Consider the following 14,403-nt stretch of genomic DNA (forward strand, 5'->3'; position numbering starts at 1 on the left):
CTCAGCAAGCAATAGGGGGCTGGAGAAAAGACCTCGGTAAGTATCATTGCTGACTTCGACTCATTCACACAGTCCGGTTCATGCTGGGAGTTTTTCATATGACTTTATTTCCTCTGCTGTGAAGCTTGTTGAAATGTGGTAGCTGTATCAGTGAACATGGCCTTTTTGGAGAATAGAATAAGATGTACAGGGTGAGAGTGCATGTATGCACACGTGTGAGTGCACACAGACACACGCACACACACCTGCATGTATAAATGCTAATGATACTGATTGAATAAACTTGTGAGGAGGGTCTTTCTAAACCCCAAGGTAGCCAGCACTGGGTGTGTGTTTCCTGTAAAGCCAGTTTAACTCTTGTCCCTTTAGCTGATGGCTGCAGAGGACAGTGGAGGAAGCTGGTCCAGGTTGGATAATGGGATACTGATGGTGGGATGCCAGTTCAGGTTTGCGGGATCAGTGCCCACCCCCATCCCTAGCAGCCACAGGAGCTGTGATCCCCGTGGGCCTCCCAAAACAGGCCGAGGTTGCAGGTTATCATAGGTGCAGAAGGGGCTTGTCCAGGCCGTAGCACCAGGTTGCTCTCAGCCATAATAATACATTGACTTTAAGCAGGAGCCTTGGAGAAACCAGCTGCAACTAGGAAGGAGGAGGAAGTTGCACAGCAGGGGAAAGAGGCCGTGTGAAGTGGGCTCTGGTTTCAATAAACAGAAAGGGGATTGAGAATATAAATGGGGCTTCTGGACTGTAGGGCCCAGCCTAATCCAATGTCTTAAAACAGTTGTGTGACACTATCCTCGGGGAGATGAAAAAGCCTTCCCCAGCCTAAGGAGGATGGGTCCTGTGCTTCGCTCACTTCCAGAACATTCATCTCCACATACTCCTCCTCCTCATCCACCCAGGGAACTGTGGCAGGGCACAGGCAGCCTTCCTTAGGGGGATAGAAGGGAAGGGGAAGGCAGGAAGCCCAGGTTCTTGGAAACCAGCCAAGCTGCTCACGTGGGCTAGGAAGGGAGGGTGGCAAGTCTTTGGGGGGTAGGGATGCTCTGTGCAGAGAATAAATTACTGCAAGGGGAGGGTGGGCGATACCACTTGTCCTGTGTTAGGTGTGCTCTAGAAGAGGGTACACAGACAGGAAACAGGAGCTCTGAGAGGACCTACTGCCTCAGTTTACAGATGTGGAAGTTGAGAGCAAAAGAGACCTGACAAGGCCTCTGTCAAACTAGCTTCCTTTAAACTCTCAAAGACTCCCCATTCACAATCACTCCTGATGGGGATGAACCCCCAACCTCTGCCCTTCCCTTTAGACACCCATGGCCCTCTTTCCCTAGGGAATCAGGGAATTGCAATATCACCCCACCAGCCACCAGATGTCGCTGATGAGTCGGCCTTAGAGACAGAGGCTAATCCCCAGTGTGGAAGAGGCTTCTGGGAGATTTCCAGGTGCTCCACCTCTTCCTCTGTTTCTCAACAACTGCAGCCTTTGGGGTGGGATGACCAAGTCTCACACATAATAGAGAGCAGACATGATGCCTCTTGGCCCCAAGACTGTCTTCCAGGCCTTGGAGCCTCTTGTCAAGTTTGGGTAAGGGAGATTGCACAGCTTGTCTGTATCCACACAAGCCCAGTTTTGAACTCTGATCCCCTTCCACCCCCCCAGTACCCACCTATTAGCTAAAGTCTAGTTCCTTGAACCACTGTGCCCCTGGCTGTTCCTCTCTGAGACCCAGCCAAGAGGGCCTGTACTGTGTTTGCCCCAAAGGAGGGAGAAGGGAAGAGAAGGAAGGGCTGGAACTTGAAGGGAACCCCGACCTTCCACCCCCTTTAGTCATTCTCCCGCACTTCCTTTCTGAAGAATCAAGACATCAGAGAGCAGGGCGACATCTGTCTGGTGTCAGGAAACAGTGGCAGAGCAACAGCTTTGGAAGGGATCGCAGGCTTAGGAGACCTGGATTTGTCGGCCATCTTGAGACATAGTTGCCCAAATGCAGGAGTTCTCAATGGAACGTTCCAGGGTTCACCTCTGGAATGACTTCTGCTTCTTACTCGGCTAAGACTGAAATAAAATGCCGGCCTTACCCAGGAGAGACTCATGGAGTGGGGGAGTGGGGGAGGGGAGGGGACGCGTCCGTTGGCATACACCTATGTTTCTGAAGCAAAGGGAGACCAAAGAAGACCAGAGGTTTTGGCTGGCAGGATGTCTTTGGACTAGGTGGGGAATCTTGCCATAGAGCCGGAGCAGGTTATATGGTATTTACCATCCTCACGAAGGGATGAGACGAAAGGCAGGGCTGGGAGCAAGAGAGGGAGACAGATAAAAACAGAGGACCCCAGAGCTTGAGCCTTCAAGTGCTGTCAGAGGAGGGCCAGCTCTGGGCACGGCCTAGATGACCACGGACTGCAGGAGGCGGAAGCACATCATGAGGTCCAGCGGGATGGGAGGCTTCAGGAAATTTCCGTCCAGCCGCAGGTAACGCAGGTGTGGCACGTTTTCCAGATCTGAGGAGAAGTCATGGAAGGCCACTAGGTTGTTGGGGCAAATCTGGGTCCCGTTGATCTCTGTGAAAGAAGGGAGAGAAGTTAGCCACAGAGGAACTGGCAGCGCCGGAGAGGAGAAAGGGGGTGTTAGCCATGAGTGTGGACTCTACTGTCCTCTGGACAGGGAGACTCTGGCAAGGTATGATTGTTGATCACCTAATATCCAGGGCCAGGCTATTCATTTGTAAAATGATTTCATTTGGGGATGACCGTGAAGGGTCATTTCCTACAGGAATGGTTTATTCAAGGACTAAACAACTGAGCAATGTGCTTCTTTCTCCAAGCCTTTCTGCCTGATGCTCTCAGAGCTGATTTTACTCCTTAGCCTGACCTTGAACTCCCTATCCTCTTGCCTCAGTCTCCTGAGAGTTGGAATTACAGGCACCATACCCAGTTGACAGAGTTTTGTTGTTTGTTTTGTTTTGTGAGACAGGGTCTCATGGAGTCCAAGATTGCTTTGAACTTCTGATTCTCCTGCCAGGGTGTACCACCGTGTCTGGCCTGACACTTGACTGAATCAAAACTGAGCTCCAGCCTCATGTCCTGGACTACAGTTGACACATCAGACTCAGGACTCTGTGAGTGTTCCTCGGGGAAACTGTCCTGGTTGAGCATTGCAACCTTCCATAGAGAATCAGAAAGCAGATCAAGTTTTTAGCAGTTCTATACCCTGACTACAAAGCAGATCAACAGTTTTTAGCAGTTCTATACCCTGACTACAGAGCTGCCTCTCTGAGTCCCCTTCACACCAAGGCTCAGATTTGGGAAGTCCTTTGCCATGGATGCTACTGGCTTCTTTTGCAGCGGTCAGGCCAGGCCCAGTACATGAGCACTTTGGATCTCTGCTCTACTGTTAGGAGACTAGCTAGCAGTATTTCTGCGTCCGTCTTAGCTACAGGTCCAGCAGCCAGAGAAGCCGGTGCTGATGAGAAGAGATGGAGAAAGAAAATCTCATGCCTTTCAAGCATGGTACTCAGCACACTGCATCCGTACATGATTAAGTCATCCTACCAATTCTGTGTTAGAAGATATAATTGCCATCCTCATTTTACAGGGAAGGAGACATTCCATATGGGTCCGGTATCTTTTCAAGGTTACTCAGATGCAGAAAATAGTGAGGCCATGGTCAAAACTAGTGGGATATTCCCACTTTTTTCTTCAATGCTAAGGGGGACAGAATGTAAGGTCGTATGTGTTTGTTAGAAAGACTTCTAAACTGGGTGGTGGTAGTGCACACATTTAATCCCACCACTTGGGAGGTAGAGGCAGGTGGATCTGTGGACTACAGTCTAAGTTCCAGGACAGCCAGGACTACACAAACCCTATCTAAAAGGAGGAGGAGGAAGAAGAGGAGAAGGAAAAGGAGGAGGAGGAAGAGGAGGAGGAAGAGGAGGAGGAAGAGGAGGAGGAGGAGGAGTGGCGGCAGTGGCTGCTATACCACTGTCCCAGCGGTTCTTCTTGTAACCCCACAGTGGTGCTCCTGAGAAAGTGTGGATGCACCGAGCCTCTGCTCCCCCCTCTGCCCTGCCTCCCCAGCTCACTCTCTATGCTGTTGTTGTCGAGGTACAGGTGTTCCAGCTTGTTGCTGATGGCCGGCACGTTGCTGATCTTGTTGTGTGACAGGTGGAGCACCAGCAAGTTGGAGATGTTGAAGGAGTTTTTGGGGAGCCCTCGATCTGACAGCTTGTTGTAGTTCATGCGGATGAAGGCAAGGTTGGGGAAGTTCTTGAAGTACCCATTGGGGATGGTCTCGATCTTGTTGCTGTCCAGGTAGAGCTGGTGAATGGCCGGGGGGACCTTGGGGGGCATCTTTCTCAGGATGTTATGGGCCAGATTGAGTTGCATGAGGTTTTTGAGGCCCTGGAAGGTGTCAGCCTTGAAGACGCCATCGCTCAGCCGATTGTGCTGCAGATCCAGGAGCAGCAGGTTCTCGAGTTTGCTAAACACTCCGGGCGGGATCCTGGAAATGAGGTTCTGGCTCAGCCTCAGCTGTTCCAGGTTCTGGGGCAGAGCCGACGGCACCTCTTCCAACTGGTTCTTCTCCATGTAGAGGAACACCAGGCTGGGGAGCTTCTCCAGCACTCTCTGGTCCACCTTGCGAATCCGGTTGTTGTCCAGGTTGATCCACCTCAGGCCTGTGGCATTCTTGAAGGATTCCAGAGGGAGCTCAGTAATGAAATTGTTCTGCAGGTAAAGGTAATGGATTCGGGGTGGGATGACGGGGACCTTGCGAAGGTTTCGGCTGTCACAGTAGAGGGCTGATGGGAAGTCAGGAGGGCAGTAGCACTCCCGTGGACAGTCGGGAAAGACAGATGGAGGGCCGGGAGGAAGGGGTGGAGGCAGGTCTGTAGGCTCTGCTGGCTCGTGGGGCTGAGGGAAGCTGGGTGTGGGCCTTGGCTTGGGTTTACGCCTAATCCCAGGTTTGGGTCTTGTCGGCTGGCCTTGGGCCACTGAGGCCAAGATGAGGAGAAGTGGGAGGAGCCAGAAGGATGCCCTCATGATCCAGGTGATATACCTGCAGGAAGGAAACTGGGAGTGATTAGCCTCTTGTGGAAAGGTGCATGTTTGTGGAGAGCACAGGTGCTGGGAACCAGGGGTCCTGAGGCATGTGGGAAACCCTTGGAGGGGGTGGATGGATGGGTGGATGGAGGAGTGCCTGGGGGTGCTCTCTCTAGCTGTGATATGAGAAGATCACCTCAGCTCTTGTAAGGAGAGTGCTTAAGGTCTGCCAGGAGTGACATCCAAACTCTGCTCAACACTTTTTATATCACCCCACTCCCAAGAAAAGTCCTCTGCCTGTCAGAGGGATGCTAGGATATGGTCCAGAGTCCTAAGCAGTGGGTCTGGAAGATTCTGTACAAATCCCATATTCTCAAACCGTGCCAACATCCCTGTGCCTGTGCTGACTTGAGAAGCTTTGCTCCTTAAATCTGTTATAGATGGAGATAGAAATACTGAGAGATTTCTACACACACACACACACACACACACACACACCCACGAGGGTGGTTAGACAAAGCATTTGAAGCAAAGAGGAAAACATCTCACTGCTATAATTGGTCTGTCGTCCACCCACCGTACCCCGCCCCCACCGTGCCTGGGGGAAGAAGTGGCTTGAGGAGACCAGGAGACTGACAGTGAGCAGGGGACAAAAATGCACGAGGTGTCCTGGAAGGGAACCGGTCAGATGCCAGTACTCACCCACTCACCCTTGCTCTGTCCCCTCCCCTGCACTTGGCTTAGAGAATGCTGCTCTTTGCCAGCATGAGCAGTGCCAAGAATTCTTCCCCAGATGTAGAGGCCCTTGGGAAAATAAACAGGAAAGGAATAAAAAGACTCAGGGAAAACACTTTCCTTTCTTTGGACCTGGTATTGTCATTCTGTATACTTTAGAACTGATAATGTTGGAATGGGGTGTTGGGAAGAACTTCCCTGTAGCCTCGGTGACACTGGGATCAAGAGCTGAAGACCTTTGTGGTGGCTCTGCTGACTTGTGCGGTGGGAGCTAAGTTGAGAAGGTCCTTCCTAGCTGGAGAGGCTAGCTCCCAAGGCCAACGCCCCCTTTCCAGCCTGGAGTGGGAGGGGCCAAGGGAGAGGGCGCCTGTATCTTATGTCTATAGCCCCCGCCCCTGATACTTTCCATATCACATCAGGGCTCACCTTGAATCTTCCTCACTGTCATAGCTCTCAGAGTGCAGGCTTTCTTGGGATTCTCAGACGCAGAGTGGGCAGAAGTGTGTTCCTAATTGGTACTTGAGCCCTGTGATCTCGGCCTCCATTTTCCACCTATCCCCTGAGCCCACATCTACATCCAATCTCCCTTTGCTTTTCCTAGGAACTATCTTCTGCTTGCTTTGGTCAAAGGAAAGGAGCAGGGGGTGGCAGGATCCCCAAAGTGTGGGTCAGATATTCGGGTGGAGCTGAATGTGACAGATGACAGGCAAGGTGACAGAGCTCATACCTAATGGGCAGAATTTACCTGTGCCTGTCCCTAACCATATATGCCCATTACATTTATACATAACATATATGCCCATTACATATATACATAACATATATGCCCATTACATATATACATAACATATATGCCCATTACATATACTCACATACACATCACCCACCCACCCTCGACACACACACACACACACACACACACACACACACACACACACCTCTACCTCTTTGCCCCAGCCTGTACCAGTTTGTACACATGCTCAGTGAGCAAACTCACATTCTCAGGGCCCTGTATGCCTGTGTGAGCCTTGTGTGTTAGCCTAGGTGGGAAGGAGGGTAGAATGGAGAAGGTGGGGTCTATCTTGCCTGATATTTCTCTCTCCTGTCTGGGTTTCTTCTCAGACAAACCTCTTGGGTACATCTAGAAGGTCATTTTCCCTGGGCCTTCTGTGACAGGGCCCTGCAGTTCGGTTTGTGGTTTATCTGCACCATTCTCTGAGAGGACTAAGAAGACAGCGCGTCCCTTGAACCACTTGAACTTGAGCCCGCTGCTCAGCCCCACATCACTCTGTAACAGGTGTGCTACGGATTAACATTTTAATAAAGCTTTTAATTTTCTTGAAAATAGAATAGTCACGTAACATAGAAATGAAGGGGGCAAAGCATTAGTATTCCAAAACCTTTTAAGAGCACCAGTTTTTGCAAAACTGATTTGTTTTTATTCTTTTCAAATCTCTTTGTTTATAAATTACCCAGAAGTCTGTAGGCAAAATTACACACACACACACACACACACACACACACACACACTATGAGAAACCTTGCTCCAAGGCCAAAATTAGGTTTGACAGAAATTTCCCAGGTTTGCTCTGTGGCCCTTTGTGCCAAAAGCACTTCCAAGGTGAAGTAATGGATCCTGAGTTAGCCAAACAAAGCTTTCTGGGGCATTCAGCAGAGCCTTCCCTGTGAGACAGACAGCCTGTGCCGCTGGGCTCTGATGTTGGGGAAGGGGTAGGTCTCGCTGTCTTGCTGTCCATGTGCTAGGCAGCCCTGCCTCCACTGCCACGGCTTCCCAGTGGGAAGTCCTACCTGCCTGTCTCAGACACGGGGTGCCCAGGCTAGACTCTTTGAGAGCCCTCATCTGCTCGTTAGTCCTTTGGGTCCTTCTGGATCGCAGGGCTAGCCATGCTCTACCCAGAGCCCAAGAAGGTTCCCTCCAAAACAAGCTCCCTGAATCCGAAGTGGGGACGTTCACTAGGAGAAGAGGCTCGGCCCTGCCTTCTCTCAGCCCTGGGCTGAACCAGAGCTCTGTGCACAGAGTGCACGGGGGACTGTGCTCATTGCCAAGGCCTTTCTCATAGGCACACCCCTTCCTGCTGAGCCGGGCTGGCCTAGGCTTCTGGGAAGTTCTCACTGCAAGGCCATTCTCTCTAGCCACGCTCCCCTGTCTCAGAGGAGCTGAGGCAAACTGGAGGGAGGTAAGCCTACCCCAGAGGGGTTGTTGTCTCAGCAACGAAGACCAGAGCCAGGGTCCTGTGCTCTTGCCTTCCACATCACTAGCTCTCTTAGGGTGGAGTGTCTGTGCTTAAAATCTCTTATGCTTCTGAAAACATACCTCCCCACATCCCGTTCAATTCAGATCCCTATTGGACCCTGCTCACGTCAATCAATAAGTACTTGTTGACCACGCCTCTCACCAAAAGCACCAATCTCTAGCTCTGTTTCTCAAACAGCTGCTGGCTTTACCCAGCCTCGGTTCATGCTCTGTGTTTAGAAGCCTTTCTTAAGAGAGCTTACAATTCAAGCTTCAGTACTGACAGCGTGGATCTGGGCTTGAATCCTGCCTCTGACTCTCCCCTTGGGCCCCAGGCTTGAAGTTTGCATGAGGATGGGATGACCTCACGCATCGCATCGGAAGGTGCGATCCAGAAACGAGACTCAGGAAATGACAGGGACAGTGTGTTTACAGACCAGCAGGTTCTGAGAGAGGCTCCCTGGGTTTAAAGTGAGGTAGTCCTCTTTCCCGCCTGTCCTATGTATCTGTTGTAAGAGCCCAGGGACTGTCAATGTCCGGCTCCTCCAGCGTAGGGCTGAGGTACCTCGGGCCAATAAAGCCCAGGGAGAGAGGGGGGTCCTTCTAAATGCACAGCATGAACTGGGGTTGGGCAAAGCTCGCCTAGTTGTCGGATGTAAGCGGCACAAGCAACTTTAAAATGCAATGTAGGTCAAAAAGTGCTAAAGCCAAGTTTAACACTATTGCAAAGCAAGCACCGTATTCTGGTTTGAACAGGAAGAGTGTAAACAGAATGGAGGTTGTGTGGTTTTAGGGAAGGAATCTGAAAGAACAGGCTCCCCATTCAGGGGGAGGGGGAAGAACTCAGACCCACAGGTGATCTCTGATAACTCACTGCCCCCTATATCTTCCTTTCTGCCTCTCTCCCTACCACCATTAATCCTTGATGAAAGCCAAGAAGAATCCCTGTGATGCTGGATGTGCTTGTGGAGACAGATGTCACCCTGCAACCTATGTCAGCTCGGGACTACTACACAAGCCTCAGTCTCCACATCTAAAAAACAGGCATGCTTAACAAGTTTATTTTGGAGGTGCTAAAGACCAAAACCAGGGTTCTGTGTATATTATGCAAGCATTCTACCCCCTCACTGCAGCTCCAGTCTGGATGCCATGAGGGTTAAAATAGCTGATGTGCAAAGTGCATGTTCAGTGTGTATCAAGGGGTTGTTGGTGCCACTTTGAACTGATGGTTCCCCCCACTGTCAGCCTGGTTGGTTAGCATTTCCCTACTGCTGGAGGAGAAGGGGTCCTTCTCACAGTATAAGTACAGGGTCTTTCACTCAGAGAAAGGTCATTCCCTTTGTGGCTCAGAAGGCCACATTTGACATTCAGAATCAGCTAATCAGAACTCCCCAGATACCTGTGCAAAGCCCACTGTGTGTCTGCGTCCTGACTGACTGACCCAGCTCTCTGCTTTCTGCATAGGTGGGGACTCTGGGTGGCAAACGGAAATCTTTTTGGCTGGTTGTGGCTCCTTCTGAGACCTAGGGCTTCTCTTTGCCTTTTTGTTGTTGTTGTTCCTTCTAGTCTTGAGATGCTTTCCTCACATGCCCTCTGGGAAGGTGGGTAAGCAGTCTGCCCTCTGAGAGAGTAAATGGGGTAGAGCTATGGGGTATGGGGAGAGAAAATCTAGAAGGGATGGTAACAGCCAGTACCAGCTCTTGGGTACCTGGAACAGGTAGTCTAGCAGGTAAGAGGAGATATACTAAGGTAGCTTCCTTTCTTTGTAGAATGTTCTCCAGAAGTATGGTTGCCCAGGCTTATAAGGATGATGATGATGATGATGATGATGATGGGGTTAGTAATCACAAGAGAACACCTTGTTCCCTCCTGTAGCCCTCACTGTTGGGACTGTAGGGGCTCCTGTTTTAGGACATCACGTAGCCCTCTCTATGTTGAACCCTAGGGGAATTAGGGGAGTCTCAGGATGTATTAACACAGCTCCAAGACCTCCTGGGTTCATTTGATGGGTCTGTAGTGAGTGTCTGTCCATGTTTTTAGTAAAGCTCCCATATTCCCTGCCTACTGCCCAGGGCCCTCTGAGGATCAACTAGTGTCCCCCTTCTTACTGCCATAGGGCCCCTCTACTGCAGGAGAGGGGGGAGCTATGCAAATAGGGCTCCCAGGTTCCCCTCCCCCCTTCCTCTACTTCAAGTCCCTTACCAACTGACTGGTCAGGATAATCTCAGGAAAACTTCAGAGAGAAAAGTGTTCCGGACTACCTGTGGTGGGGAGGGGGAGGGGCAGGGGGTGGAGAGGAAGAGAACTGCTAACTGGGAGTTAGGGCCTCCAAGGCTTGCAGGCAAGGTTGACTTCTCTCTGAAAGAGCCAAGTGGTTTGGGGGAGGGAGACAGGAATTCGGGCTGCTGAGAGGACGCTGTGCAGGCTGGAGAGCCACTTTTCTCTCCCTCCTGCCTGATTAAGCTCAAGAAAAAGAAAGAAAGAAAAAAAAAACCACTGGATTGTTCATGTTCTCCCTGACCAGCCAAGACGCAATTGGCTCTGTCATCTCAGCAGGAAAACGCTGTCTCTATGGTCAGGCTGCTAAGGAGGCACCACGTGAGAGTAAGAGACAGAACTCTGTGTGTGTGTGTGTGTGTGTGTGTGTGTGTGTGTCTGTCTGTCTGTCTGTCTGTCTTCTACAATGCATGACAGTACATGAAAGGTATAGAGAATTAGGTTCTAGTGTCTGGTTCCCATGACAACACCTGCAATTCTGCTGAAATTCCGTGTGCGACACAGCTCTGCGTGTTCCACAAACATCCGCACTAAGAAAGTTTAACTTCAGCAGCGAGCAAACTCAAGGAGGCACGATGTCGGAGAGACAAGAGAGTGTCAGCAGGAAATGAGGAAGGCCATAACTGAACTCTTCAGGGAGGAAAACTGAAAAGGAAGCAGGCGAGGAGGGAGGAAAGAAAGGTTGGACAGAGCTAGAGGGAACCCCTGGAGGAAGGAGCCTTCTAGTCCTCTCCCAGCAGCCTGAACTTACCTGCACACACCTGCCTCTCCTCTGGACTCTGGGGCACGCCTCTGTTCCTCCCACCCTTTGGTGGAGCTGTGGCAGCAGAGAGCCAGCTAGAAGTTCTGGACTCCTAGTTGGTGCGTGTCTGCGTGTGTCTGCGTGTGTCTGCGTGACTTTCTTCCACCAGATCCTATTGGGGTGGGGAGGTTAGGTTCGGGGAGGGAGGGGCAGATCAGAGGGGGGAGGGCAGGGAGGAGGAGGGAGCAGAGGAGAGGGGGAGGGCGCTTGGGAAAGGAGGGATGACAACAATAAAGTCTTTATTTGGCAGCCAAAACTCCACAGACCTCATCCACACCCGATGCCCGCTAACGGCTCACTTTTAATAATGTTTCCTGCTGCTGCTGCTCTGGAGAAGGACCATTTGACCCGTGTTTGGAAAATAAGCCAAATCAAGAGAGGGAAGCACTTGGAAAGACCTCTGCTTCTGTGCAGGCAGGGTGGGGTCGCTGGGTCCAGCCCTGGCCAGTTGAATTTCTAACAAGCGCCTTACTTCTCTGGTGTCAATTCTTCAACTTACTGAGGAGCTGTGAGACACTGCAGAGCATACATGGTGACAATATTTCCCCATCATGGTCTCCAGGAACTTGCTAAGGGAGTGGAGACTCACTGTGCAGTGAGCTGATGTGAGAAGAAATAACCACTGCTTTGAAGGCCAGAAAGTCACTCTGGCCCAAGGGTCACACAGCAAAGTTAAAGCAGGTTTCTAATTGTAAGTCCTCAAGCCATTGCTCCTAGTTCATGAGGACAGTGTTGGGTCTCTTATTCCAGCTCTGTGTCACGCTCAGGTGAGGTTTGGGGGCTGTGTGGTCACCCCACAGAAGCAGGAAGATCCCAGCCTCCCCAACGCATATTCACTTCCCAGAAACCATTTCAAGAGTCTCTGTTCTCTGAACAATGCTCCCCCATTTGAAAAGTCAGGCACACTGGCTTGAAGGAGCATCTGGCACGACTTCCAGCTTAGAACCTCAGGGAAACACTCACTCAGACACTGTTAGGTCAACAGAGACCCGCAAAGCCCACAAGGGACTCTTGTCACTGTCCCCCCACTTCCCAAAGTCCCCGTCTCTTTCACTCACAGGAAATGGAATGTGATCTTAGGCAAGTCACTTGATTTTGAGATGGCTGTTTCCCTGTCTGTGTCTCAGGGAGTTCTGGAAGATAAGTAGCCGTGCATGAGGCACTTTAGACGCTGGCGAGACAGTGGCGCTTCAGAAGGGATCGTAGTGAATCATAGCCAGAGAAGAGGAATAAACGCCATTCGCTGCCTGCTTACCTGCCTTCTTGCTGTCCCAACCCCCAAAAGCCTGTGCTGGTGGGGAGGGTCAGTTTAGGGCTTTGTGCAAGCTAGGCAAGTTCTCTACCACTGAGCTGTGCCCATAGCCTTCATAGACACACACAGAAGACTATCACATCATTACCTAACACCCAGATCAAGAGTTATCACCTCATGTTGGTGTGGTGGCTCCTGTGGGTAATCTCAGCACTTAGGGCCCGAGGCAGGAGAATTGCTACTAGTTTGAGGCCAGCATGGAAAACTGAGTTAGACATTCTCAAACCAAAACTATAGTAAATACTATGTAAACAAATAATAATTATCCCCTCATGCCAATGCAGTTATGTTTTGGAGTGTTTGTATTTTTTATTTTATCTATTTGGCTGCTTTTAGCTAGGACAGGAACTTCCCACACCAGAAAATGTGCAGTCCCCTCTGCTGCCTTAACCTAGAGTCAGGGCCTTGCCTTCTCTTAACATGGTATACCTGTATCTTCCCATCGTTGGAGACACCTGAGATAGCCAACCTGCCTTCAACAGAGGACAGAACAGTTCCAGATCGGGGACAGAGGCCTGAACTGCTGAGACCTGACGTGAGGCTTGCGTGCTGTCACGTTCCCTCTGTAACTTCACTACATTTGTAAAACTCGAGGTTATACTAACTGACCTCTGAAGTCACTTCCAACATTGTAAAATAATGTGGTATTAGGACTCTTGGGTTAAAATGTCAGCTCTGCCCCTTTCTTGATACCTGGCAAACAGATTTGACCCTTGGTTTCTTCAGGTGCATGTATTAAAATAACCCGGTCTTCCTCCTTGCTTATCCCCGGGTTCCAGAGAGGCTTGCGGGAATCAGGGGTTCAGGAGCATAGTTCTCACAGTCAAGGTTTCTCCAGAGTAAGTACCCTCAGCTCCCACGGTGTAGGAAACACACAGCAGGTGACATGTTCATCTCCTCCTCCTGTAGCACTTAAAGCACTCCTAGGAATGCTGGGGGAGTGTGGGAAATGTAGTTCCCAGGCTGCAGGCAGCCACCAGGGAGAACCTGGCAGCCTGGCTGAGGTAGGAGAGAGGTGGCCCCCTCCACTGCGGTGGGTTTCAGCTGCTTCCCAGAGACTTTGCCTGCCCACCCTGACTGCCATCCTTCTGAGGCTCTCTGTCCTCTCACCCTCCTGGTAATGGCTGCCTTGGCCACTGCAGCAAGCACTACAGCCAGAGAAGAAAGGGCAGACTGTGGGACATGACACCTTATTCCCTGGCGTGCAGAGAAGAGGGGCCCAGCTTCCCACCCAGGAAGGGCAGGGTAGGCATTAGGGGTTTTGGCTCAGACCTCAGGTTGGTCACCAGATCCCACAGAAGCTGGCCAACCTTCATCTCTCACAGAGGCTCCCAGGCTGGGGTGCACAGCAGGGGAGAGGCTGTGGGAATCCTGGGGTATCTGTCCCTCTGTCTAGCTGGGGGGTCCTGGGCTTCTGCTGGGAAGAGACAGCAGCCTATACATCGTTGGGAAGCCAGCGCACCCACCGAGGGTTTGGCACATCTAGGTGCTCAATAGAGGGCCTGTCTCATTACGATCAAGAGGGTTAAACAAGGGCAGCCTCTGTCATTCACTTTTTACAAAAAAATGTCTTTAAAAATGAGTCATAATTCTTACAATTGAGAATCTCAAAGCTATAGGAGCCATGTGGGCCCATGGCCTGTCTCCTTACCAGCCAGGCCCCTCCAGGAGACACCAGTATGCAGTTTCTTTGCCCCTCCCCACTTCTTCTCTGCTTCTGAGGATCTAACTTAGGGCCTGGCCTACACGAGGCAAGCAATCTATCACCGAGCTAGATCTCCAGCCTTCTCCAGTTTGTAATGACAGGTATTAGAAGCGCTTGGTCTAAGCCTTGTATTCTTAAATGAGTTGCATGGGCACAATGCCTAAGCATAACATTATTAATTTCAAATTTTGTATCAAAATATAAAAATTTATACCAATGAAAACCTTAAACCTGTATCAATACATAAATTCTGTACCAATGTAAGAAATTATAATCTTAAT

At 50.7% G+C, this 14,403-nt stretch overlaps 1 protein-coding gene across 1 annotated transcript; it reads right to left on the bottom strand.

Moving 5' to 3' along the window:
- Positions 1-77: 77 nt before the first annotated feature.
- Positions 78-11,227, bottom strand: Prelp (proline and arginine rich end leucine rich repeat protein). The gene is made up of 3 exons (XM_052200067.1): positions 11,055-11,227; positions 4,080-5,053; positions 78-2,559 (listed from the first exon to the last, which is right to left on the bottom strand). The coding sequence occupies exons 2-3, from the start codon at positions 5,035-5,037 to the stop codon at positions 2,384-2,386; spliced, it is 1,134 nt and encodes a 377-aa protein (XP_052056027.1). The 5' UTR covers positions 5,038-5,053; positions 11,055-11,227; the 3' UTR covers positions 78-2,383.
- Between the last annotated feature and the right edge of the window lie 3,176 nt (positions 11,228-14,403).

This window comes from Apodemus sylvaticus, chromosome 12 (genome assembly GCF_947179515.1).
Source record: "Apodemus sylvaticus chromosome 12, mApoSyl1.1, whole genome shotgun sequence".
In the NCBI taxonomy this organism is placed as follows: domain Eukaryota; kingdom Metazoa; phylum Chordata; class Mammalia; order Rodentia; family Muridae; genus Apodemus; species Apodemus sylvaticus.

Bases quoted from the DNA above. Each gene is read 5' to 3' on its own strand.
- Prelp (XM_052200067.1), bottom strand. From the start codon at position 5,037: ATGAGGGCATCCTTCTGGCTCCTCCCACTTCTCCTCATCTTGGCCTCA. The intron at 2,560-4,079 runs GTGAGCTGGGGA...CTTCTTTCACAG, and splicing joins CGACAACAACAGCATAGAGA to AGATCAACGGGACCCAGATT.